The following is a 25263-nucleotide window of genomic DNA, read 5'->3' as shown; positions in this document are numbered from 1 at the left end:
AAGTAAGAATTGTATTATTTGAGAATGCAGTATGGGTAATGCACTTTTCATTTAAATGTTTTTTTACTTTTTAAAATTTAGTGAGATTTGGATTTACTTTTCTTTGTCAAGTCAGGCTTTCACATACTGTACTTAGAATATGTTAATTACGAGCTGCTGATTTATATCTTGTGACCAACGATGAAAGAAGTCAGTGTTTTGTGAAGAAACTAATTTATGGTATGTTCAGAATTAAAGGCTGAATTCAATCAGAACACATTTTGATTTATTCAGAAATAGGCATAGTCACTTCAATTATTTTTTTTTTTTTGTAGTTTTCAAGTGCATTGCTGCTGTTTGTCTTCATTCTAGATGCCAGATATATTGTGGATAATTTTGAGGCCAGTGAAAATTGAAGTATCTAGAACATTGCAGGATCTGCAGTTGCTCACTAAAAGGATCAGTGCATAATTTACAAAATGCAAATTTCATTATCAGTAGCTTAAAAATTCTGTAGAAAAGGTTTGTTAGTTAACAGGTTTCTGCAAAACAAAAAGTATTTTGCTAGTAGTAGGGTACGTAGAAATAGTTCTGTGCCACATGTATCTAGAGCTAGAACAGTCTTTATTTATAAGGACATGCAGTGATGCTATTTGAGTCCTTCACTGTAGTGATAGCAAGATAAGCCTTGTCAGTACTTAATGATTTGCTGTTATTTAGTACTGGCTATATTTAGAATTGTTTTAGTACAGTGAAACCAGTAGACTATATGTCATTCTGAGGGTTTGGTGGAGTCAGTTACAGACAGATTAGATGGTAGTATGGTAGTATGTTAGTTTTCTTATACAGCTGTATGTGACTTGCTGTATTAAGGTAGCTGTTGGAGAAACTGTGCAACAAATGACATGCTCATTTTTTGTTAATCACTATATAAATGTATTTAATAGTTGTTCTTTTTGCAGAGGTTTAATTCCTATGAAATTTTGCTCTTTTCTTAAAAAGCTCCGCTATGTAATTAGCAAATCTGAGAAAGAATTATCATTTGCTTCTCAGGTTCTTGATCAAAGCTGGGTAGTAGGTGGCTGAGTTAGCTTGCTTGTTTCTGTTGAATATCAAATTCTATTTCTGCTGTGGGTAGGTTTATTGGGAGAAAGACAAAAGTGATTGCTTATCTTGCACTGATGCTAGAGGTATGTTGAAGTTGGTTAGGTGGTTTGCTGATAATGGACAAAACTGAATTTGTAGCAGCAGATGTAGTTGTTTTTTATTAGGTTCAGTGCTTTACTGCTCCAACTACCATAGAAGCATAAAGGTAGGTAGAGTTTGGGTTCCCCAGAGACGCTAAGACTTTTGCTGTTACATTAAATCAGACCTTGAAGTCCTCCTTTCAGTACCGGTAAATATTAACCAGTGTATATAGATGAGCTTATCCATTGAGGAGTGGGATTCTTTTGGTTTTTTGCTAAACCATATCTAAAGCTGTTGTAGAGCTATTGAAGATAATGTGGTTTATGCACAGCTAATTGGAAGATGTTGATCCACATAAAGTGAAAAATACCCTCTGTAAATCTTCCCACTATTTCAATAACCTTTATTCTGCTTCATCTCTTCATCTTCCGCTTTCGTGCTCGCTCTCTTAGGCAAATATATTTGTTGACTACATGGCAATTCTGTTTGACACTCTCACCCCTCACTCCCTTTTCTATAAACTGTGTTGGTATCCTGGTGTCCTACTGCTGTAGGAAATCAAGAATACGAGGGGGGGGGTGCCCTTTTTTTTTTTTTTTACAGTTCTCTAAGTTATGTGTGTATGAAGCATTATATATGTAAAAATGCATTGTGTCTGACTGATAGCTTTCTGTTCTCCAGTGTAGAACCTTTTAAGATTCTGCAAGTTTTTTTCCCAAAGCTGTAAGGCAAGTATGGCTGCTGACTTACTGCTGAAAATAAATCATATTAACACCACCCCTGCGCTCCGTTTTGACTTCTGCAGTGCCTTTCTCATTAGGAGACAGACTTCACAATTAGCTTCTGGTTGTTTGTTATCATTTCTCTGTATACTCAGAAAATCTCCCTATTTTAAACACACAACCATTTATTATTTGGATGATTTTGGTACATTGAGGCAAATGTGGTTTTTTGGTGTTCTGGTTTGTTTTTTATTAATTGTGTGTTAAGTTGAGGTGTTTCATGAACTTTTAAAAGAACAGCCTGCTTAGGGCGTGGACAGTTAAATTTTCATTAAACTTACTGGTAAATCTAGAGTGTAATGATGGCACTTGTACTTGACGTGACCCAAAGCATTTCCAAAATAATGAAGTAAATACCAGCTAAACAAGAATATGTTAAAATACATACATCACTTATCAAAAAGCAATAAAAAAACCCTAAGTGGGATGGATAGGCAGCGCATTTGGCTTGGGTTGACCCCTTTGTGTGTATGGCAGTTGAAGATGTCCAGCTTTGATGTGGGTGTTGTAAAACACATGTAATGGTCTGTCGGTGATTTGGTAAACTACAGTCTTAGAAATATATATGTTTTATGAAGTATCTTTTATATTTTAGATACTTATTTTTGCATCTTTGCCTTTTCTTTTTCACTCCATCACTTCTGGTTGGTCTTGCCTGCCTAGTTTTGTGGCGTTTCTGCCTTCCTTACCTCATCCGTGTGCCATGTTGTTGATGGTGCATTAGATAGAATAGCCAGCTTCAGTAAAAATGCAGCATCTTTGTGATTTATAGGTCTTAGAGATGATAGCACAATATGGAAATTTTGTATGTTGGGGAAAAAAGATAATATTTGGACTTCAGTGTTACTCTTTCTTCTTCATAAGTTTGCAGCCCGATGGAACTCGTTGCCCTCAGTGGTGTTTTTGTCATGGAAAGCCTTGCTTAAGAAACGTTAACTAGCAGACATGAAATTTGAGCAGCATATTGTCAACTATGTAAGCTAGGGAAAAATGTATAAAGTATCAAAATACAAGTATGTATGTGCCAACCTAATACTATTTACAGCTTTTTTTTCCCTCTTAACTTTTAACAACTGGAAATCTGGGGGAGTACTCTGCAGACAAGTCGTAAGGTTTACACTGAATCAAAGTTATGGATTGATATACTGGCTAATACGAGCTTTGCAGCGGAAGTGATTTGGCTTAGTGTTCTGTAAAATTTATACTTTTGCTGGTACAGTGTTTAAACTATACTAACTGTAGATTGGCATTACCTTGTCTGTTGCTAGTGTCATTTCCCCTGATGACTGTTTTATTCCATGCATTGCCTGCTCTTTCACATATGCTTCTAGGCAAAAAAAACCCAAACTCCTAGATTGTAAATAATCTAAAAACATTTTAAAATCTAGTGGATACCAAAAAGCAGAAGTTAAAAATGTTTAGCTTTATAAAGGCACTTCTGCCTTTCAAAAGCAAAAAATACTTTTGAAAATTTGACCTCTAAAGTTAATCGCAGTCCTTCAGAAACTGAGAACTTCATGTCCTTCAGTTTTCAGGGACTCACTGGTGCTGCAGACCATGTTTTGGGATGTTCCTAGCTATTTGGGAAGAACCTACATTTTAAAGAGTAACAGTATTCTGCAGGGTAGAAAGGATATTTTAGAATTTGTTCAAAGTTGTGTGGACAGATCCTTGGAAACCACTGATGTTAAGAGGTGCGGTCCCTATGTATAGAATTGTAACTTCTAAGTTTAGTTACTGTATCACATGATGAGGAACATTTTATGGCTGAAAATGTAAACATTCCTGAGAGAAACTTGCTGTTCTCGCTTAACACACAACTGATAAGTCATACAAGATTGTTGATATTTTTAACATTTTTTCCTTAAGGACCAAAATAATGAGGAGAAGCACGCAGATGGACTTATAGTAAGTTTACATCTAATCTTTATCTCCCTTTATTTCTGCAGAACATGTGAACAGAGACCTGAATTTCCACTCACTTTGCCACATGCTTCTTCCTTTCTCTAATTTACTGCTTCAAGTGTCTTGTTAAAATTACTGTTGAGTCATTAGCTTCTGAGGTTGGCTAACACCCTTGCCTTTAGAAGATCAGTTATTAGTTTTATGCTCAGTGTCTTACATGGCAGTGTTATGACTGAACACTTAGATAACAATGTGAACAGACAAAAGGCAAATTACTGGGATAGAAATGGTTTTGTGTTCCATCTAAAGTATCTTTACGTATGAAATAGATCAGCTATCCTTGTGCTTCAAGTAGTTTGTCTTTTCTACAGTGCTACTCGTTTGATGCAAAGTTGTATTGTGTCTAAGCAATGTTTCTTTTTTAATAGAACTTCTGCATTTTTCATGTAACTTCTGTCATCTTTGGTTTCGGTCATGTGTGACTTCTTTCTTCTCTTTTTGTCACTTGAGTACATTTCAGATACTTTTAATAGGAGATTGGTTTCTGTAAAACGTAACTCTAAAAATCAGTGTGTTTTCATTACAGCTGACAATAGTTCCCAAGCTTTATTTGTCTTTCTATTATATACAGCTATAGCAGTATGATTTTCTGGTATGAACTTTGGAGTAAAGGTGCACATACAGATTTTGGTTTCGTGCTTATCATAAATAAGATAAATTATTACCCTGTTGGATAGTCCCATAATTCAGGTCTTAGTGTAATGGAGTAGGTTCTGTTACGTGCCCTGGAAAGCAGAGGTTACGCAGCTAGACACTGCCACAGGCAGAGGTGGTATGCACATTAGATCTTCAACTCAGAAATTTCATATCGCTATTACAGCTTACGACTATAGTCTGAGTTTGATTAGCCGCTATCCTAATTATCTGTGGGCTGGCTTGTACTGGGGAGGAAAAAAAAAATGATTTCTGTAACAATATAGTAACTAATGCATCAGTGATTGTGAAGACTGAAATTTTGTTGCTGTTGAGGTCAATGTAAGCTTGGGCTGAAGGTCAGGATTTCACTTTAAAATCCTGCAGGAATACCATCAATGTTTGATACAGTGTTGTTTCTGTGTGGTTGTTTTTAGGTTCCTGAGCTCAGAGTAGGAAACTTTCAGGCCTGCCTTCATCTGTTTCTAACCCACAAAGGCACACCCCAAAATACCTAACAAGAAGCTCCAGTTCATGTTGCAGTATGGAGAATTGTTTTGAGGATAAGGTTGCAATCCTGCATACGAAGTTAAAATTACATATTTTTTTTTCTTTATCGCAGCAGTGTTCTGTATCACATACATTATTAGCTTCCCTAAAGCCCAGGGGAGTTACAGAGGATGCTGTTGCTGTCTCTGTCATAGGACCCATCTTGATTTTTAAGTTGATTTTTAACTCTGAAAAATGGAGTCATGATTTTAAACTGTGAAATACATGGGACAGGGATATACTATGCACAAGCGGTTGAAGTAATGTATAAGGAACGTTGATTTTATGTTGGAATACAGTGGAGTAACAATACTGGGTTATTTATTTCTATTCTAGTTAGTAACACCAACGAAAATGTAGAAAGCATTTTTTTATCCCTTTGTTTTTAAACTGGAGATTTTTTTTTAAGATAAACAGGGAATAATAGTTTTGTTTTCTGTTAAATAAATCCTGTGCTATAAAAAAGTACAATCTTTGCTGCTTCACTGATTTTTAATGTAGGATAAAGTTCAGAATTATAGTTAACCAGGAAAGGAGGCAAGGAAGAAGTCTTCCTTTTGTAGGAAAATGGGAGGAGGTAGGTTAAAATGACCCTGTTTCCCTCAGTCTGGAGGCAAGTAGAAATTAATAGACTAAAAGGAAGGAAGAACAGCTGGAGACTCTTCTGTTTTAAATATTGATCTAAAGAGATGATAGGAATAGTCATACTGACTAAATTTAAAGGCAAAGCTCATCTACCATTTTTACAAGAACTTTTTTTAAAGTAGAACAAGGTATTGTATGACTCTCCCGTGCTTGATATTCTTCAACTTCAGCACAGTAGCAAGATTCCCTAGCAAATTGAGGCAAAGATTTTCACAGTTCTGACATAGATCAATGGCTTTAAATTACAAGTTGTTTGGAAAGGGGTTTTATGTGCCTTTTTTCCATTTAACCCAGAACAATGTAGAAGTTCTGGGGTTTGTGTGTAAACATATATAGCAAACAATGCTTAGATAATAACTAAATTATAAGCCAGTGAAGCAAGGCAAAAGCATGCTAGTTTGGATTAAAAGACATTGTAATTGCAATTCCCAAGGGGCTTGTTGTATAAAAGCCAAGAACATACTGAAGTCAGTGACTTTGAGTGTTGAGTTGAATTGGTGCTTACTTTTCAAAGTGCCCATGTTCATAAGTAGATTGAAATGTCCTCTACTGGAGACACACTGAAAACTGTCAGCTTGCATTGGGAAGCATTTTGGCAGTAAAGCCACTTCATGGCTGTGAGCATGCTGATGATTCTTGTTTTAATTTATGGGTTGATTTACTATGGTCTGGATAAATCAATTAATTAAAAAAAAAGTTTTAAAAATACATATTACCTGTCCTAATTTTTGCCAGATAACTTGCATTTAACTTTCACTCTTTGCATGCGTTATTTTTTTAATGGATATTGGAAGGAATACCAGAAGAGAACTGGAAATAAGAATTCTTTATAGGACAATCCAAATCTCTAGCAAATTCAGTGTAGTGTAAAATCTGTGCGAGGAATTAAGGTATTACCACTTTGAAAGTATTTCTCATGTCCTCAACTGTCAATTTGTGTTTTACTTTCACTCTCAGGAATTTGCTGTCTTGCATTTGGGCATTTCTTGTGCTCATGATGTTCTTGCTATCTATACTTTATTTGTGTTGGGGTTTTTTTTTGTATTGAGGAAAAAATGTGCTTTTCCTCCTTTTGTCTCAGAGCACTATAAACCCGGTTGACGCAGTATATCAGCCCAGTCCTTTGGAACAGTCCGTGATCAGCACAATGCCTTCCCAAGCGGTTATACCTCCAGGTATGGTGTACAAAAAGAACCTCAGCAGAAATACGAGCCGAGCAGGGCGCAACTGCAGTCTGGATGGAGGGACTGCATAATGGTGGATAGTTCTGGGGTCACGTAGGCAGTACCAGTGCACACTCGCTGCAGTGGTGCAAAGGCAGAGAAAGGAGTGGGAGGCACGGGGCTTCCTCAGCCATCAGGTCTGTCTGCCTCTAGTTCTGTGGATAAGCTGGTATATTTCACTTGTTCTAAGTTATTGGCTTACATTTCTAATATACTTTCATAAAATAAATGAAACTATAACTTTCAGAAAAGTGCTTTCTAGCTAAATAATGGCAATTTTTTAAATGCCGTCCTTCCTTAACAAAAAGGAGCTAGCTGATAACAATGGCAGAAACATGTTTTTCTGTCTGAATGGCTTTTCTATAAAACATTTAATTTTTGAAGGTGAGGTGAAATATGTGGAATCTCTTTCCCAAGAAAACTACAATTCTCATATTTAAATGTGAATTTTGGGTTTAATTTATAAAAATATCCCCTAGAACCTGCTCAGTTGTGCAAGTCGGAGCAGCGACCTTCCTCTTTGCCAGTGGGACCTGTGGTAGCATCACTTGGAAATCAGACTCCAACACCAAATAGTACAGGTATGGTTCTGTTTAATTGTCTTACTGAAGTACAGGAAACAAAACCTGAATATATACTGCCTGTAACCTAATGTAATTAGCTATTAAGAAAACAATGTATTGGCCTACACCTTGCTTCTAATCAACACGTTTCAGTGTTGTGTTAAAATCCATTATTGTGCTCTCCCTCCCCCCACCCCCCGCCCTGCAACTTTGTACTTGGTTTCTTCTCCACATCATTGCAATCTTGTAGTAATCAGCACAAGAACTTTGCGTTCATACATAATGTGTGGCCTGTCGGGTTTTTAATTCATTGATTCCCTCCTCTCTCCTTTAAATAATAGCATTCTTTGGGCTTTTTGTAACTACAATAGATGTTTTGAAGCAAAAATTGCTATTATATACATAAAGTTGCTGTAATTATCTGTTTAGAAGTCCTATGATATTTTGTTTGTGGTTTTTTTTAAAACCATAGCTACTTACTTAGCATATTTTTTTGTCTGTGTTGATCAGTTCTATTGATTATATTGTCCAGTCATGCTAAACTCTCTCAGTTCCTTCCCAAGTTTTTTTCTAAGCTTGTGTGTAACTGATGTGTTGTTACTTTATTACTACCGTTCCTTCCCAGAACACTAATACCTGTGTTAACCAGCGTTTGTCCCAATGTGAAAAATGAGGGAAACCACTGCTGGCTTTTTCTCCTGCCAGGAAGTTCCTTTTCTTAGTCTTGTTCTATGCGTCTCATGTTCTAGTTAGTTTCTGGTGATTGTTGTCTGTGTAAGTACCTAAGTTTGCTTAATAACCTCTGCTGCGGCATCGGCTTCCACGAAAGGTCTGTGTCGGTGTTAACCTGGTTTGTCTTTATTGCGGTGGCTCTTTTGAAGGACAGCAAGTAAGTGTTGAGACAGGATTCATGTAATCCATTTTAGAAACTGGATTCATTAGATTTTGTCACAAGTATGTTTTGTGGAATTGGAAATAAATTGGAAAAAGATGTTTTAGGTAAGTAGAACACGAGTGAAAACTGGCTGGACTGCCAGGCCTGAGGCTTGCGATCAGCTGTGTGAGGTCCAAATGGCAACCAGGTGGCTACTGGTGTTTCTCAGGGGTTGATACTGGGTCCGATACTGGTTAACATCTCTGATAACCCGGACATGGAGCTTGCCGAATTGAGAACAGTGGGTAGGACAGGGCTGCCATGCAGGAGGGCTGTGACCGGCTGGGGAAGCAGGCTGCCAGAAACCTCGTGAAATTTGATGAAGGCAAATGCAAGGTCCTCTGCTCAGCTAGGATGGGCATAGCCCTCAGCCTGCCCTCAGCATGGTGTGCGCTGCAGCCTGGCTGAAGAGGAGCCAGGGGTCCTGGTGAGCGACAAGCAGAACGTGAGTCAGCAGCCTGTCCTTGTGGTGGCAAAGGTTTTGCTGCATACTGGGCTGGACTAGTGAGGGGGTAAGGAGCAGATGAAGAGAATTGATTGTCCTCTCTTTCTGGGATCTGTGAGACCATGTCTTGAGTACTATGTATAGTTTTGGGTTCCACACTACAAAGACGTGGACCACCAAGACTGGGAAGCTGAGGCCCGTGATGTACTTAGAGACTGACAGAACTGGATTTGTTCAGCCTTAGGAAAATCAAGCTAAAGAGGGATGTAGCTGCTGTCTTCTGCCGACTTTTGGGAGGGTATAAAGAAGGTAGAACTGGGCTCCTCTTGAAGATGCACAGCAAAAGGATGAGGCAATCTGTTGTAAGAAAAGAAATTCCAAGTAGGTATTAGAAAATGTTTGGTTTTATAATGAGGTGGTTCCAACTTTGGAATAGGTTCCCCAAAAAGATTGTGGATTCTTCATCTTGAGAGATTTTTAAAACCTGACTAGACATGATCTGGGACAAACTGGTATAATTTTTGAGCTGCCTGGGCCTCTAGTGGGGAGTAGACGAGATGACTTCCAGACACGCTTCCCAATATAAATCATACTATGAATCTATACGGGTTTTCAGCATTGTTGTTTTGCCTTTAATCCGCAACACTGGGGAAAACATGTCCTTATAGTTTACTGTTGTTCTGTGTTCCTGATTTTCCTCATGGTCTCTTTTCTGATAGCTGTTAAATGAAACTCAGTATGAACAGACTAATTATTCCTTCTAATTTTGCAAGATACCGTACCTTCTGAGTTTGCATTAGTCTTTATTGCTTTGAACAATCATGCTTGTAAGTTAGAACAGGTGGATTTTGAAAGAATTTGGGGTTTTGTATTTAGTCTTTAATTTTTAATACTCCACAGGAAGTGGGCAGTCGGCACCTAGCAGCAGCCTCACCTCTCCAAGCCATGTCAACCTGTCTCCAAATACAGTCCCAGATTTTTCTTACTCAAGCAGTGAGGATGAGTTCTATGATGCTGACGAATTCTATCAGAGCAGTTCTTCCCCAAAGCGTTGTATGGAGTAAGTACCTGAAGTACTCGGTGCGTGCTGAATGCAACTGTAAGCTACAAGGGCATGGCTTGTCTGCTTGTAAAAGTTAGTTAAGCTAAATAAGTGAGTAAGCCACATAGGCTGCCCCCGCCCCCGGCAAGCCATTCTGTGTAACAGAATAAGATTACCCCCTGCCCCAGCAGGTTTCTTGAGGCATGTGGTTTTTTCTTCTGCTCCTTTCCATTCCATCAGGTGTATGTTGACAAAACTCTTAAGATAAACCAAACTTGAGAAGCCACCATCTCAAATATAATCTGAGACCATGGTGTCTTTCATGTGCATTCATTGCAGTGTTTGGTAAATGGCCATTTCCCTCTCACATCTACTAAAAGAGATTTTTTGAAGTTGACTGCCTTTTCCCAAAATCTAGTTACTCTTTTTTTCTGAAGCAGAAAATTAATTTTAAGAGATTATACAAATTTCAAAGAGGAATTAGTTGTTTTATGCCTTCAGGTGTTACTGTCTTAGATTGCAGGCTTTCCCACTTGTTTAGCTACAATTCATTTTAAGTTTTCTATGAATTAGCGTGCAGCACTTATATTAACGTCTACCAGTAAATTTGTCATCTGTGTACATTAAATTATAGTAAATTGGTCTGAATTAGTTCATTGTGAATTGTGAGAATTTATTACTCTTCTTTAGTTCTTCAGGGTCTGCTGCAGTCCTGACTCGGAGCAGCACGGGAAGTAGTCTGAAACGTCCAGATACCACAGAATCCCTCAATTCTTCCATGTCTAATGGGACAAACGATGCTGGTGAGTGGACTGTGTGAACTTCCCGTTTATTTGTGTTGATTGTCAATCTGTATGCAAGCTGTGTCAATATATGTATGATCTTATATATATATATATAAACCAAGGTATTTGTACTGTTTCTTTGCTAATGGAAGGTTGTTGAACTGTAGGATTTAAAAACTTTAGTTTTTTAAATAAGACCTTTTTGACAGCAAATCAAATACAATCTGTCTCTGAAGGTTTAGAGAAAAACAAAAGCAATTTGGTCTTTCTAGATCTCTTCGATCCTCCTGATGATCGAGATGATGATGGGGAAGGAGAATCAGTGGAAGAACATAAGAGTGTTATTATGCATCTGTTGTCACAAGTTAGATTAGGAATGGATCTAACAAAGGTAAACTTGCTGACTGTTCATGGGGAAGGGAGAGGGACTAAACCCTGAATTCCGGGTAAATCAGTTCAATGTTAACGTAATTTAACTGTTTGTTCTGAAAGCTAGTTAAGCTATAATCTCTTTAGCACGTTATTTAATTGGGATTATTACTGGGAGTGAAAAATGGATGCAGAATAAATGTATCGAACTGCTAAAATCTGTTTGGGAAAAGAGTTTGCTATGGAAAGTAGCTGTTTGTTTTCTTTGAACCTGATCCTTAGAGTGCCTGCAAAGCTGAGGTAAGAGGAATGCTGTGTGCAGTAGTAGTGTTTCTGCATGCAGTAGGAATATTTATAATGTCTTTAGCTTCCTAGAACAGAGATCTACAAGATCCCAGTGTATGGTGACATTCAATAAAACATAAATAAAATAATAAAGCATAAATAAATAATAAGGCATAGAATGCAATGCTTTGCTTAATTGGGATCTTGTTGAGTAAGTTGCTTGTCTATTTTAAAACCCTACATGTAGGCCTGGCAAGTAAAGAGCTGGATTTTCCATGAATGTGATTCATGTTGGTGTCTGTCTTAAGGTTGAAGGAACAGCATTCTGAAGGTGTTGATCTTTCTAGGCAACTCGGTTAAATTTAAACAAGTAATTCCAGATTGGAAAAGAGTAGGAGAAATCAATCCTATCATTAGTTTCCTTAATTGGATGACTTTTAACTGCCCAGTCTGGAACTCACAATAGACAAGAAAAAGATAAAGTTAAAACCTTTGTGGAGAAACAGCCAGCAGGTCACAAGCAAACTACAAAAGATTTCTGACAGTCCTGAATAAGAATTGATGCAAAGTATGTCTGTTTTGGGAACTCCTGGAATACTTGAAAATTACTGATCTCAAATTAAACTGCCAAGAAGCATCAGGAGCACGCATCTTGTCTACATCAACTTTAAAGTCAACAACAGCAATCAACACTGCTGCCAGCAGTGGTCTGTACTGCAGCAGGCAGCAGATCCACAGGAACGGAACCTGCAGATGCTGTTGGGGAAGAATAGTAGCAGAGATGAGAGAACCTTCGTGTTTGAGAGGCACACAGGATATATAACTGAAATTTGACAGTGTACATATAGATGAAATCAAATAATCAGCATTAACTAAGAACAGCTTCTGGTAATAAGCTCAGCCACGTAGTGGACGTGCTCTAAGTGGGACTAGAATAGGTGTAAGACAAGAGACAGTTCCTCTGAACTCTTTGGTTTTCTAAAAGATGCCAACTGACCTGCATATGTCAGAACTCATCGGTAAGTTTGAGAACACAATCAGCTTTCAGGCAGATGAAGCCTTGGGTGCTTTGTGTGCTATTTACAGTTAATGAGTGGAATGCTTTTGTGTGGGATGTTAAAGTTCTCTTGATCTAGAAGAGTTGTTTTTTCTTCACCCAGGTGGTTCTTCCAACTTTTATCCTAGAAAGAAGATCATTGTTGGAAATGTATGCTGACTTTTTTGCACATCCGGACTTATTTGTCAGGTATTTGGCTTTTGAAGTAGAGCATTAACTGGTTCTGATATTGTTTATGGGCCTTGTGGGTGCTAAAAGTCAGTGGGTTTTGAGGAATGTTGCATGGGGTTTGATCTGAACTTGAAAAATAGTCAAAGTAGGCAAACTTCTAGTTGTAAAACAATTGAACATCCAAAACGCTTTCCTGTATTTGAGGTACCTGCTTGTATTTCATTTTGCCTGTCCTCTTCTCTCTCTTGGTGCATATAGCATTAGTGACCAGAAGGATCCAAAGGAGCGAATGGTTCAAGTGGTTAAGTGGTACCTCTCAGCTTTTCATGCAGGAAGAAAAGGGTCAGTTGCTAAAAAGCCTTACAATCCCATTTTGGGCGAGATCTTCCGATGCCATTGGGTATTACCGGGCACTGAAGGTGAAGATGATATGGTTAGTTTCTTGTGGTATGTTTTTTTTTTTTTTGGCGTCTCTGATGCATGCGAGTGATTGCCAAAGCTTTGATAATTTACTGACTGAAATGGCTTATGCTATGTTTAAGTAGCAAAATTGACAAACTACGGCAATTTCTTAACTGATTTCACCCCTTCCTCCTTCCTTTTCTGTGAATAGAAGTTTGAAATATCTTGTATAACAAAATTTGAGCTATTAAGTCTTTTAAGAATCATTTGACGTGAAAATGTTCTCTTTCCTTGTTTCATAGCACCGGGTATGAATTCCTTTCTTTCCAAAGTTCTGAAATTTTTTTTTTAAATAATTTCTCTAAACACTGGTGGTTTTATCACTAGCGTTTCTTTTCCTCAGTTACAACCTAGAAAGCAGTGCAGTTTCTCCCGTACATTTAACCTTTTAAAATATTTTTTGTAGACTTCTGGTCTGGATTCTGAGCTTGGATAGTATTTTAGTTCTACATCTGTGTCTGGCCACTACTTTTCCTTTTGTACTTTAGCAGAGTGTGTCCGGTGGAGTGAAGGACACAGTAACAAGTTGTGCCACTCTCGTAATCGGGAGACATCACCTACCAGTGTGTGAGCTTTTAGTGAGACTGAAGGATTACTCAGGCTTCCGCGCCGTGTGAACCACAGCCAACAGTGCCCCACTGATGCCAGAGAAAGCTCTAGCACTTGCAGTGCAGCCTGGTGCAGCATTTTTTTTGTCACTGTTGGGTTTGGGTTGTTTTTTCTAACGCCTTGTTCAGGCTTCTCACCTTGGAAAGTTGCAAACGATGATGTGGGAAGTGCTGTTGTGAGATTCTTCACGTAGCCTCGGTGTAGTATATCTACTAGTGATCGTTTAGATATAAAGTATGTATTTTTTCCATTTAATTTGCCCCCTCTCCCCCTGCCCCCCAGCCTGTTGCTTTGCTCAAATCTTTCTTTTGTTCCCGAGGTGAATGTTTGGACTTCTGTTTGCTGGCATAAAGGCAATATTTGTACTTCCGTTGCTTCTAACAATGAATTCCACTTTTCATTATTTGCCCCAGGAAGTGAATGTTGTTTTATGGTTTTATGATACATATAATCTGATCATTATTAATATGCATATCAGACTTTCTCAGAAGCAAAGAGGAAAACTATTTCTGCCACCCATTTCTTATTAGTTAATAAGAAATAAAGTGGATTTAAATACTATTTTGTAATTAGGTTTATACATGGCTCTTTCAGTTTAACTGTTTCATTTGGGAACATCTCCCCAGGTACATTTATACCGGAAAACAAGAGAGTAGAAACTCTTATTCTTTAGAAAGTGTCATTGTTTCAGGAGTAAGGAGTTATTCCCCATGAAACCAGCAAACTGACAATTAAGTTAAAATCACTGCAATACATTTTTAGAAGCCTTTAAACATGGAAGCTACTTCTCTTGGAAGCTTTTGAGTGTTTTGTGAGCGCTGTCAGTGATGAAGATCCTCTCTCCTGTCATGCAGGAGCCAGTTTCAGAAGGACCAGTTCCTTGGGTCAGCAAAAGCAGTGTAACGTTTGTGGCAGAGCAGGTGTCTCATCATCCTCCAAGTAAGTTGACAATAACTTTGCTAATAGAGATGGCATATGGACAGGAGAGACAGTCAAATCAGCTCTGGGTGTAAATCTTGGATTTACATTTTCTCTCCAAATTTAAAAGCTGAAAGTTTTCTCTCTGAACTGTTTTTGTGGGGAAAAAAATTGCAAACTCTGTTGCCACGTAAGTATGAGGCTTTTTGAGATATTTCCTGATGAATGAATCTGGAAACAACAGCACTAATGTCTTATGCTGCTATTTTAAATACCTTTTTCTTCAGTTTCAGCATTTTACGCGGAGTGTTTTAGCAAGAGGATACAGTTCAATGCTCACATATGGACCAAGTCAAAATTCCTGGGAATGTCTATTGGGGTTCATAACATAGGGCAAGGTACGTACATGCAAATGTAACAAGAGAAGGGAAATTTGTATTCTGCAGCTAGAATTCTTACAGAAATTATCTAAAGTAATCCTATTAAATGTAAAGGATGTTTGGATTTACATAACTAGAGCTTATATATCTACGAATCGGAGACTCCTTCTGCCCACTTTGTGCGCTGAAGTCACTTAGGTCCCAGTTTTTCATGTAAATGCAGCTGGCCCTGCCTTTTCTAGAAGCTGGGCATTCCCCGCATCGATGAAAGATAAAGCTTTTCACCTTTCCTTTTTATGGTACCCATTTTTAACGGAAGTATTTGAGTATATTATTTTTTGTAAAGGTTTTGCTTGTGTTTTTTAAATCTGTTTTTTCTTTAATAGGATGTGTCACATGCCTAGATTACGATGAACACTATATTTTGACATTTCCTAATGGTTATGGAAGGCAAGTAAATGCTCTATTTGGTATTTTCATTTTTAATGCCTTGTAATATTTCATGCTTAAAATGTATCAGTTAAGAGGCTACAAATATACACATATTTATAATTGCAGGTCTATTCTCACTGTGCCATGGATAGAACTTGGTGGAGAATGCAGTATTAATTGCTCAAAGACAGGTTATAACGCTTCCATCGTCTTCCACACAAAACCATTTTATGGAGGAAAGAAGCACAGAATTACAGCTGAAATTTTGTAAGCCAGTTTCTTCAGTTAAACCTCTTTTTTTTTTTTTTTTTTTTCTCTCTACTTAAATGCTGACTGTTTTTTCAAGACAGTCAGGAGTGTAAAATACTGAAAGAGCTGCACTCAGTAACTCAGCTCATGGCTGCCTGTCACAGGGTGCCGTTTTATAGCCACAATTTGAGAGAGGGAACCTGCATAGGCTTGCCACCCTGCCTTGCCGTGCTCTAAAACATTCTATGCTGATTACCAAAAGGAACTTAAATTTTCACTCCTGAATTATCCAGACTGTCTTCAGCATTAGCTCTACTAAAAATCCTGAAGCGGGCCTTGCAATACTGCTGTTAATTAACGGTTCTGCTGCAGGCCTTGACGTATTTATTTACACCTGTGGTTTGATGGATTTTGGTCAGACCCTGTGCACATGCCCAGAGCAGACAATTCAGTGGGGATTTGCATCTTATTTGGACAGCTGCTGTGACGTCAGTAAGTGGATGCTGACAAAATGAGGTTTATAACTTGGTTTTAAGTAATTTCTAGACACACATTGATAGATGTCGTCTGTGAAGCAGTGTTTTGTTTCCCAGTAGTCTGGCGAAGAAGCTATGGATTTGTAAAACCTTTTTAAGCTTAAACTTACTACTAAATCTGTTTGGAAAGCCTGTAACTAGCTTCCTAAAGTCTAAATGTAGCCCTAAAGCAAGACCCGTCTTACCCCAGAACAGCACTTCCTTTGAAGGTTTTTCCAACTTACTAATGCAGAACTTCTCACTCGTAAACAGAACCCGCATCTTTTCTGGATTGGTGGTGGGTGTTTTAAGGGCTGATAAAAACCAGACTCCGCAGCAACTAGGACAAAGGTTTCACCCTTCAGGGTCTTTCAGCTACTGTAGCACAACTGAGAAATGACTGTTTCTTTCTGTTTAGTTCTCCTAATGACAAGAAACCCTTCTGCTCAATTGAAGGCGAATGGAACGGTGTCATGTACGCAAAATACACCACAGGGGTAAAGCAGCTTTTTTTCTTTTTTCTTTGGTTGTTTTTGTTTTCATCAGAAATGGAAGATTGTGCTTCAAAGGTTTTTTTGGTGGTTTCTTTTTGGTTTTATTAAAATAAACATTAATAGTTGGGAACTCCTGTGAAGCTGCCCGAAAAGATCACAGGAATGCTGAATTTGGGATAAAAGTCCCAAATTTACTTTGTTAATTTATTCTTAAGGTAACTTGATTTTTATAGCAAGAACAGAATCCAGTGATGACTTTTTATGTATTTCCTGACAACCAGTGTACTAGAGTGTGAGGCTATATAAATTTTAAGCCTAGATAAAGAACTGAGTTGTGGTTTGTTTTGTTTTTGTCTTTTTTTAAAAACCTCACTCTAGGAGAATGCTGTCTTTATAGATACCAAGAAAATGCCTACAATTAAGAAGAAGGTAAGGAAATTGGAGGACCAAGACGACTTTGAGTCTCGCTGGTAAGAACTTTAGTTAAATGGGCAAATTAAGACTTGTTTTCGTTAGACTCAAGTTGGCAGTACCCAGCTTATCCGTGGGCAGCCGGGCTCGGCGCTGGCCTTTGTGGCCAGAGAGAGCCCAGGTACAAGCAGGTTGGGGTTTTGAAGGGGAAGAGGAGCCCCTGGTCACATCCCTGTTGGGACCAAATGTCCCAGGGAGGTCCGGAGAGCCTCGCTGCAGCCGCCGTGCTCCTGGCAGTAGTGCAGCTGTGGTTAATATATATTGAGGGGTGTCTGCCCTTTGGATAAAGTGAGACCTACCCTAATTCAGACTAATATTGATGCTAATTATTAGCCAGTAATATGTTTCTACAGCCTTGTAGCACTTTGCTTCTCTAAAGCGGTCTCCATTCATATTTCCTTTTTAAGCTTATGGAAAGATGTAACCTACAACTTAAAAATTAGAGACATCGACGCAGCCACAGCTGCAAAGCACGCGCTCGAAGAAAGACAGAGAGCTGAAGCCAGAGCCAGAAAGGAGAATGAGACCTCGTGGGAAACAAGGGTGAGCTTTATTCCAACAGTGTAAATGCCCTCTAACCTGTCATATTGGTTCCTTTCCAACTGAGTCATAAAAAGCTTACATCCAATTATTCCCTCTTCTCTTTTTCCTAGTTATTCCATGAAGATGGCGAATGCTGGGTTTACGATGAGCCGCTACTGAAACGACTCGCTGCCAGTAAACATTAAGGGGGTTGTAAAACCAGAAAACATTCAAGCCTTGGCTTAGCAAAGTTTACATCTGATACCAAGATAGTCATCAGTTAGCACGTACGCTGACCCCTCCAGCTACAGTGGTTCCTATCTCAGGGATACTGGACTTACTGATGCAGATAAGCAATTAAACGAAACAAGAAACGTCTTGGCTGTGCAGTACCTTTATACTGGACTCTGCTATACTGGTGGTGTATTCGGGCTTCAAAGGCAGCTCTTGGAGCCCTGTTACTGCTGCTTCTAAAGCAGGGAGAATCTGGGCCGTGAAGCGTGTACACTTTGTACAACCACTGTGAAGGCCATGGCATTGGTATCAGTTGCATTATATTCCTGGGTCCTACATATTTAAAAAATGAGAAACAAAATGCAAGACGTCATTTAAATCTAGCTGATGTTTGCAGTGTGTAAATACGAGGATTCCTTTGATGGGACAATTTGTTAGAAAATGCTACGTAAATGTTATCTTCCACCTGTATGATAATCAAATTTTTGGCATTTCAGTGTCTTGCCCAAAATAACTTTGTTATTTTGAGATTGAAATGTAACCATAGATAATTCTACTCAATGCATCTTAAAGCTTCATAAAATAGATTTTTCAAACTTATCTTATGGACTTTTTATTTATTTCATAATAAACCTTTGCAGCAAGACTTTATTCAGCTGAGTGATGATCAATTGTTTTATGTAAAATGTATTGGTTTTATTTTTTCCCAGCTGGAATTCTTGCAGCTCAACCTGCTTCTTCAAGCGGTTCATTAACGAGCAAAAGGAGCAGAACTTGCACCACTCGCAGCAGAATTTTTCTGGAAGCGCGTAGCACTTCAGGAATCTTTGCATTTCTGTGCTGTTGCTTTAAAGTTAAATAAGGGTTGAGTAAGTAAGGAGCTGTATGTAGCAATCAAACTATTTTTCTTGCCACAGTTACATCTAGCTTTTATTTGATCTGAATTTGTCTGTGTTACACATACAAAAAACCTAAAAAAAAAAAAACCCCAACCTGTGTGAGATGGAAGCCTGAGGCTTTTTTCCCCCTCCCCCCAGTCTGTATCTCTCTGGGAGGAGCGCAGAATACTTCCTCCGACGAGCTGCAGCTGCTGCAGGAATGATGCACAAGACAGACTGAACGAAAAGGTGCAGCCCACCCCTGCAGGCAGCTGGAGAGGAGGACATCGCATCTTCCCTGTGGCGGGGGGGAACTCTCCCCTCACTCCAGCTCTGTGGCAGGGCTGTGCCTATTCTTAATGAGATTAATGAGTAAAGTTGGCTGGAACCTTCCTTGAGAACAGCTTCCTCATGTCTGAACGGGCACCTCATCCCAGCTACCGCTACAGCCCTGGTTTAGTAAACCCAGGTTTGTGATGTTCATGTTGCAGAAAGCACCTGTATTACACATCACTGCAGGGCAAGGGCTCAGTTTTATTTTAGTATTTTATGGTAAGGGAGAACATTCAGAGTTGATGTGTAAGCTTTGATGTCTTTGATGGAAGTAACATTAGTCATCAACGAAGATGGGGGCAAGAAAATCAGATGAGGTATTTCACCAGATGAAGAATTCTGTACTTCTGCGACAGCTGCTGTAACCTCCGAGTCCCCTTCATGTTTTCCATATCCAACCACCTGGAAGAAAGTTACCAAAAAAGAAATTTGGCTCTAAGCCTGTATAAACTTGGATTTCTTTCAGTGTTCTATCAGCCCTGACAATTAAATACAGATACTTAAACGCAATTCAAATGCCAATAATAATTAGAAATGTAGAAAATAGGAACAGTGAGTGAGGATAACCACCCCGTTACACGTTTTAATTATGGAGCTCCTCTACCGCACCCTCACTGGGCTTTCTGAGGTCAGCAAAGGGTGGCAGGGTGGAAGCTGACACACACTCACGTGTACACTGAGCACTTTCTTCTTGTTGCTTCTGTGAGCTTGGAACCAGGTCACCAGGTCTGATTTTGAAACAGACTTCAGAGCTTCAATCTGAAACCACAGGAAGGAGGTTTAAGTACCAGAGTGGCAATCCAAGTAATTTTAAACATTTAAAACAGCATGCAGTTTTAGAATCAGTCTGTCAACTAGTAGCATAAATCCCTCTATTTATCGCATTTAAAACTGCTCCAGAAAGCGACGTGTGAGTGTCCCCTGTGGAATCACTGACACCCCCCGAGGGCCCACCAACCTCACGGGCAAGCCGGTCAAAGAGATACTGCTGCGTCACCACTTCATTCCAGTTCCTGTCTACTTCTTCTCCAAGATGGGAGTCTTCACATTCCTTAAGTTTTATCAAAGCTGTAACCTACCATTGAAAAAGACAAAAACCAATTCATTTCAAAGCATTAAGAACTACCTTCATTTACCACCGGGTTCACTGAAGCTGAAAGAAAGCCCACCTGACATTGACAAGGTAGTTCGAGGCTTTTGAGCTTAACTGTGAATGGCCAGAGAGCAAGTGCTTACAGAGTGGCTGCTGGGTGGAGGAAGGGGGAGGATTTAAAAGTGAGTCCTTCGTCCAGAAAACCTCAGAGATATGCAGGATCCCTGGAACTGAACCCACCGGTTTAGGTGTCATATAGCGGTTCAAGGAAGAGCTTTTCAAGAGCAAGTGTTTACCTGGGTGCTGAAAGCATCTTCAGTTAAATGCTTGATTTTCTCTTCAAAGCAAGAAAGAAACTCCTCTATCTTCTTGTCAACCAATTCAGAACTAAAAGAGAGTTAAATAATTAAATCGGGCAGGAAAGAGGAAAAAACCCATAGTGAGGGCTAAAGGAGCAGCACGGCCCCAGCTGAGGAGGGAACGTTTGGGACAGGCTTGTTTCCCTCCAGCCCTGAAAAGCTCACGCATCTGTCAACACCATCTTCCCTAGTACCAGGAATAAAACCAGTGCTCTGGTTTGGAGCTGTGTGACGTATTATTCAAACACGGGGACTTTAGATAACCAAGCAGCGAGAGGAGCTGCTGCTGCGACGATGCTGTCGGGGACCCAGGCCGTGGCGCGCCCAGCTGCAGCCCCAAGCCCTGCAGGTGAACAGTTATGTTCTGCTGGCTTGAGACAAAAAGAAAGAAAAATACCGCGATGTGCTGGCCTCGTGAGGTTTCCAAGGCACAAAACCTTCCCTGACGCTATTATTTTTCATAAGAAAATTGCGTATTTTTCATCTAACCCTGCAGCTCTGGCAGGTCAAATACCTGTAGTTAGCCCCAGCTTTGAATAAAACCATAATATTTTTATATATATTTATATCTGCCTGCTGAAGGGGAGCCAGAACAGCCGTTTACTTGGCAGCAGCCGGAGCTCTCCTGACGGGGCACCTTCAGAAGAGCAGCAGGGTATTTTACTTCGGTTTTGGGTTACTTATCCCTGTTCAAGTCGGGACTGCCGCAGTTTTTAAGATGCTTAAGGCTACCTTTATTTAGGCGTTGGTTTTCAGTCTTGATGTTGTGACTGTCAGCAGTGTCACGAGCTGGGGCCAGGAGCACTCGCTTTTGACTGTTTCCATAACTCCCCTCATAAAATAAATCAATCCCTCTGTGGCCTGAAACAGCTGTGAGCTCTGAGAGCAGGTGCGCGGAAAAGCTCCGGCACAAGCCAACGGAAGTCAGCTGGGACCTGACCTAACACAGCAAGGAGAACAGTCAGCGAGACTCTCGGTAATAATTCTTGAGCTGGACACGGCGTAAATTCACCACTGGCGCAAAACGTGCCATGTCAGCATGGTCACGGTTAGCTGGACACCTCCCCCCCCTCCCCGGGGCTCAGCCTTCAGTGCCTGCACACACGCCAGCCCCACTGGCCGCCTCGGTAAACCCGGCTGCCGTAAACGTCCTGCGCTCGGGTCCTCCCTGTTCAGACAACAGCAGCAACAGCTGCCAGTTACGGAGCCGCTCTGCACCGCAGCACAGGTGAGGAACGGCCGGCCAGCTCCACCAGACCACTCCACTCCAGCCAGCTCCACCAGACCACTCCACTCCAGCCAGCTGGTCCGCATCAGCCAGGCCCTGCCTGCGCCTCTGCCGCGGGGGCACGGCGGTAAGGCCACCAGAACTGGGTGCTGGCAGCTCCGGGGTGACTCCGGCGGCCCAAGGCCGGCAGCAGTGCTGAGCATTAACCACTGAGCACTTACTTGTATTTAGTTGCCTGGGTTGCTACTGTGACAGAGAAGCCAAGAATCCCAGAAGTATTCCTGCAGGTAGGGTACACGTGGTAGCTTAAAAAAAAAAAAAAAAAAAAAAAAAACACACAAAAAAAGTAATAAAGTCATTCCACAAGCACAATTAAATTTTCACTTGTAGGACACGCTACAAGTTAAAATAGTGTTGGTACTTCAGAAAGAAAAATCTCAGATAAAAATTCTCAAGTCTTAGTTCCTTTGTTTTCTGCATCAGTGCACTTCAGCGTTTTCTCATTTTTAGGAAATCCTTTTAAGCCTGGCAGAGTACTTGTGTTTGTGTTCCTGCAAACTAATTCAAGCAGAGTGACAGACCTATAGATGTGAAAAGCTTGTTCCAGTTCCTGAGGTAGAAGGGTGCCTCTGCGGGAGGCTGCTACGCGCCGCAGAGCTGCTGTGAAAACAGCCCTGGGGAACCAGGAGCTGATTTGGAAAGTGGAAGGAACAACTTTATGCCGAATAATTTTGGGAGTTCACACACTGCTAAAAGCTGCAATTCTTACAGGACTCAAAAGCAACGTGACTGCAGCTTGTACCGATGGGTGCTCTTGGGTGCGATGCGTTTATGTTTCCATTACAACAATTCAGGAACTGGCCGCTGTGCAGGCAGGGCTTCCAAAGTAAAAACAGGAAAGAGTAAAAGCAGGTGTGAGTGAACTCACCCGAGGGTCTGCTTGGTTCTCAGGAAGTCGAAGCAAGGCTCCTCCATGTGCATCTGAAACGGAGCACAGAGGCGTTACAGCAGGAGCGGGGCTCCGCTGCAGCCAGCCCGTGGGCTCCGTCTGGACCTGTGACGGCAGCACAGCACGTGCACCCGCTGCAGCGCTGCCTCCCAGCCTCACCCGCTGCACCAAGAGGTCTCAGCCTCCCGGGCGGGCAGCTAAGAACGGCCTTCCACACTGCCCGTCGCTGCGGCACGCCGGGGATCCTGGCCCAAACGTTCGGGTTTAATCAGAGTGAGCAATGGATACACGCTGTCCCCCGGTACCATTTAGCCCCGTGGCCTTATCCCAGCTCCCAGCAGCTTTCAGGGAAGACACTTCTGATGAGGGAGGAGACACGAACACTAACTTACCACGAGCAGTTCCATGAGGGTATATTCCCTTAGGTTCCTGGCACCTGACTAGAAAGAAAATGGAGAATTTAGAGTGATTTCGTGGATGTTCTGACCAAGCCGCCAGCTGCGGCACACACCTCCGCCTGGACTGCGGCGCTAAGCTACAGTTCACAGCGGGGACAGGTGGAAAGTCCGTGTTTTCCACAGGGGCCTCAATACAGCCCTCAGAAGAGAGGGAGGGGCTCTCACCCAGGACCGTGAGATCCGTGGGGGACACACCAGGAAATCACCAAGGCACAAACCCAGCTCCCAGCACTAGCGCAAGCCGGGAGGGGGAGATGCCGGTTTCGGGGAGCCCCACAGGCTGCGAGAGCCCACCTGGGTTCAACCTCCCAGGCCTGCGCTTAGACGAGGATCCAGCATCACACCCCCGCCCAGAGACTGCTCCCGACACCGTGACGTTACGTACAACGGTAGCACCATCCGCTACCCCGGGGAACAGGGCAGCGCACACCCAGCTAACGCGTTACCTGGTAATAGACCGTCACTTCCGAGTTGGCGTCGCCTTTGTTGAGAGTTTTCACCTTGCACAGCAGATGGGAGTTTGGCAAATCCACCACCCGGAACTGGACAGGGCAGGGATGGGCCAGGGGAGCGAACTGGAGCTTTCTGAAGGGCGGACAGACAGCAAAGTGTCTGACACCCGCTCACGTCTCAGCCAAAACCAATGTAACACCCGGTCATTTACACTCACTCTGACATCATTTTCCCCTCTCCCAAACCAGAACAATGCCCGAGGAACAGCCACCGGCAGCGCTGTGTCCAGGAGGCGAGAAGGGCACTTCTGCATCGCTCCCACCCTGACCCCTTCCACCGGAAAATTATAACCTGATGAGTTTTTACATCATGAGTGGTGCCTAAGTCAAGAGATACTTACTGAACAACGTAATTCAGAAAATCCTTTGCTTCCTAGGAGAGAAAGCATAAACATAAGTTTTATTTAGAAGAGAATTACTACCCCAATTTACAACCGCACACCCCAGTGCATCACTTGAGAAAGTGACACACACCCCTCCCCCCCAAAGAACGAGCTCTGTCACATCACCTACGTCCCTGCCCCCTCGCCTTATTCCAGGTCCCTCTGGACGCCCCACACCACAGTCCCCAGGCAGCTTCTTGCCCTGTAACTTCTGCAGAAGGAGAATGCACAAGGCAGAGAAATGGTGCCAGCCATCGCGGCAGCAAAGGGGGGACATGGGGGAGAGAAGCCCCCCTCTTGCGCAGGAAGCTGGAGCTCTGGGAGGACAACCCTGGGGCTTCTTAAGTGAAAGAAACGGGAGGAGATAAGAGAAACGGCAACACTGATGCAGGAGTTACAGGGCTGCACGTGCCACACTGTGAAAGGAGCTCAGCCCGCAGAGGCTGCAGCGAGAAAAGCATTTTGAATGAAGACTGTTCGCAAATCACGATTAGGTTCTCCGAGCTCCTTCTGTTCCGCAGCCCAGGAGGGACAGCGGACCTTACAAGAACCTCACCTCCCGCAGGACATTAGCACATTTTATTTAGGGGGCTTTAAACAGTTCCTGGACAAACTTCTTGGCACAGACCGCAACTGCTGAAGGTTTCTCTCCCATGCCACGCACCGGCACTCAACGACACCGGACACAGGGAGCTGAGCCCCATTACAAGGCTGCTTTTAAAAGCCTGACAGGACTATGTGTGACCTTGGCCCAGGCTGGAGTCTTCAGTAAACACTGCAGGTGTTTGACAGCACCGAAGGTGCCTGAATCTCAGTGAGGTTTGATCAAACCATGCAGGCAATCCCATTTCCAGGATAAATGTACTTGGAGGGAAGCCGCCTCCTGTGGCACCACCACGGAAAATTCTCGGTATCAAATACATCAATACACTAAACAACATGAAAAATGGTGGCAACAGGGCAAACCGGTTACAGGCATATTGCTACCACGTTTTTCCCTCTCTGCAGTTTAAATCTAAATTCCTGGAAACTTCTGTTTGAACTGGCATCTCTGGACTCCCGAGTGGCTTATCCAGACAAGCACTCCTGAGCTGTTAGAGGTGAAGCTGCCCTGCACAGCGAGCACAGAAGAGGCAACCGAGTCACCCGGCAGCTGAGCACTGGAGTTG

The 25263-nt window shown here is 41.5% G+C and overlaps 2 protein-coding genes across 4 annotated transcripts in view; one reads left to right on the top strand and one right to left on the bottom strand.

Moving 5' to 3' along the window:
* Window positions 1–18552, top strand: part of OSBPL9 (oxysterol binding protein like 9) — a 63882-nt gene extending 45330 nt beyond the window's left edge. For 2 of the 3 annotated variants that reach the window (XM_037403717.1, XM_037403719.1), the window contains 16 exons: window positions 3819–3857; window positions 6823–6916; window positions 7444–7545; window positions 9807–9966; window positions 10639–10751; window positions 11006–11124; window positions 12548–12633; window positions 12874–13048; window positions 14541–14625; window positions 14892–15002; window positions 15371–15434; window positions 15543–15683; window positions 16599–16677; window positions 17053–17144; window positions 17553–17688; window positions 17799–18552. In XM_037403717.1, coding sequence (XP_037259614.1) covers window positions 3819–3857; window positions 6823–6916; window positions 7444–7545; window positions 9807–9966; window positions 10639–10751; window positions 11006–11124; window positions 12548–12633; window positions 12874–13048; window positions 14541–14625; window positions 14892–15002; window positions 15371–15434; window positions 15543–15683; window positions 16599–16677; window positions 17053–17144; window positions 17553–17688; window positions 17799–17873 — 1671 coding nt within the window. In that variant the 3' untranslated portion in view covers window positions 17874–18552. The remainder of the gene's footprint in view (window positions 1–3818; window positions 3858–6822; window positions 6917–7443; window positions 7546–9806; window positions 9967–10638; window positions 10752–11005; window positions 11125–12547; window positions 12634–12873; window positions 13049–14540; window positions 14626–14891; window positions 15003–15370; window positions 15435–15542; window positions 15684–16598; window positions 16678–17052; window positions 17145–17552; window positions 17689–17798) is intronic. The other variant, XM_037403718.1, reaches the window with a different exon arrangement.
* A 741-nt stretch (window positions 18553–19293) lies between these two features.
* Window positions 19294–25263, bottom strand: part of NRDC (nardilysin convertase) — a 28472-nt gene continuing 22502 nt past the window's right edge. Inside the window, exons 23-31 of the mRNA XM_037403708.1 lie at window positions 24053–24084; window positions 23646–23784; window positions 23134–23181; window positions 22721–22773; window positions 22014–22097; window positions 20502–20592; window positions 20071–20187; window positions 19782–19871; window positions 19294–19514 (exon numbers count right to left, since the gene is read on the bottom strand). Of these exons, the coding sequence (XP_037259605.1) occupies window positions 19314–19514; window positions 19782–19871; window positions 20071–20187; window positions 20502–20592; window positions 22014–22097; window positions 22721–22773; window positions 23134–23181; window positions 23646–23784; window positions 24053–24084 (855 nt within the window). The 3' untranslated portion in view covers window positions 19294–19313. The remainder of the gene's footprint in view (window positions 19515–19781; window positions 19872–20070; window positions 20188–20501; window positions 20593–22013; window positions 22098–22720; window positions 22774–23133; window positions 23182–23645; window positions 23785–24052; window positions 24085–25263) is intronic.

This window comes from Falco rusticolus, chromosome 11 (genome assembly GCF_015220075.1).
Source record: "Falco rusticolus isolate bFalRus1 chromosome 11, bFalRus1.pri, whole genome shotgun sequence".
In the NCBI taxonomy this organism is placed as follows: domain Eukaryota; kingdom Metazoa; phylum Chordata; class Aves; order Falconiformes; family Falconidae; genus Falco; species Falco rusticolus.
Note: the sequence above shows the minus strand (reverse complement) of the source record. Positions and strands in the feature narration are given on the sequence as shown.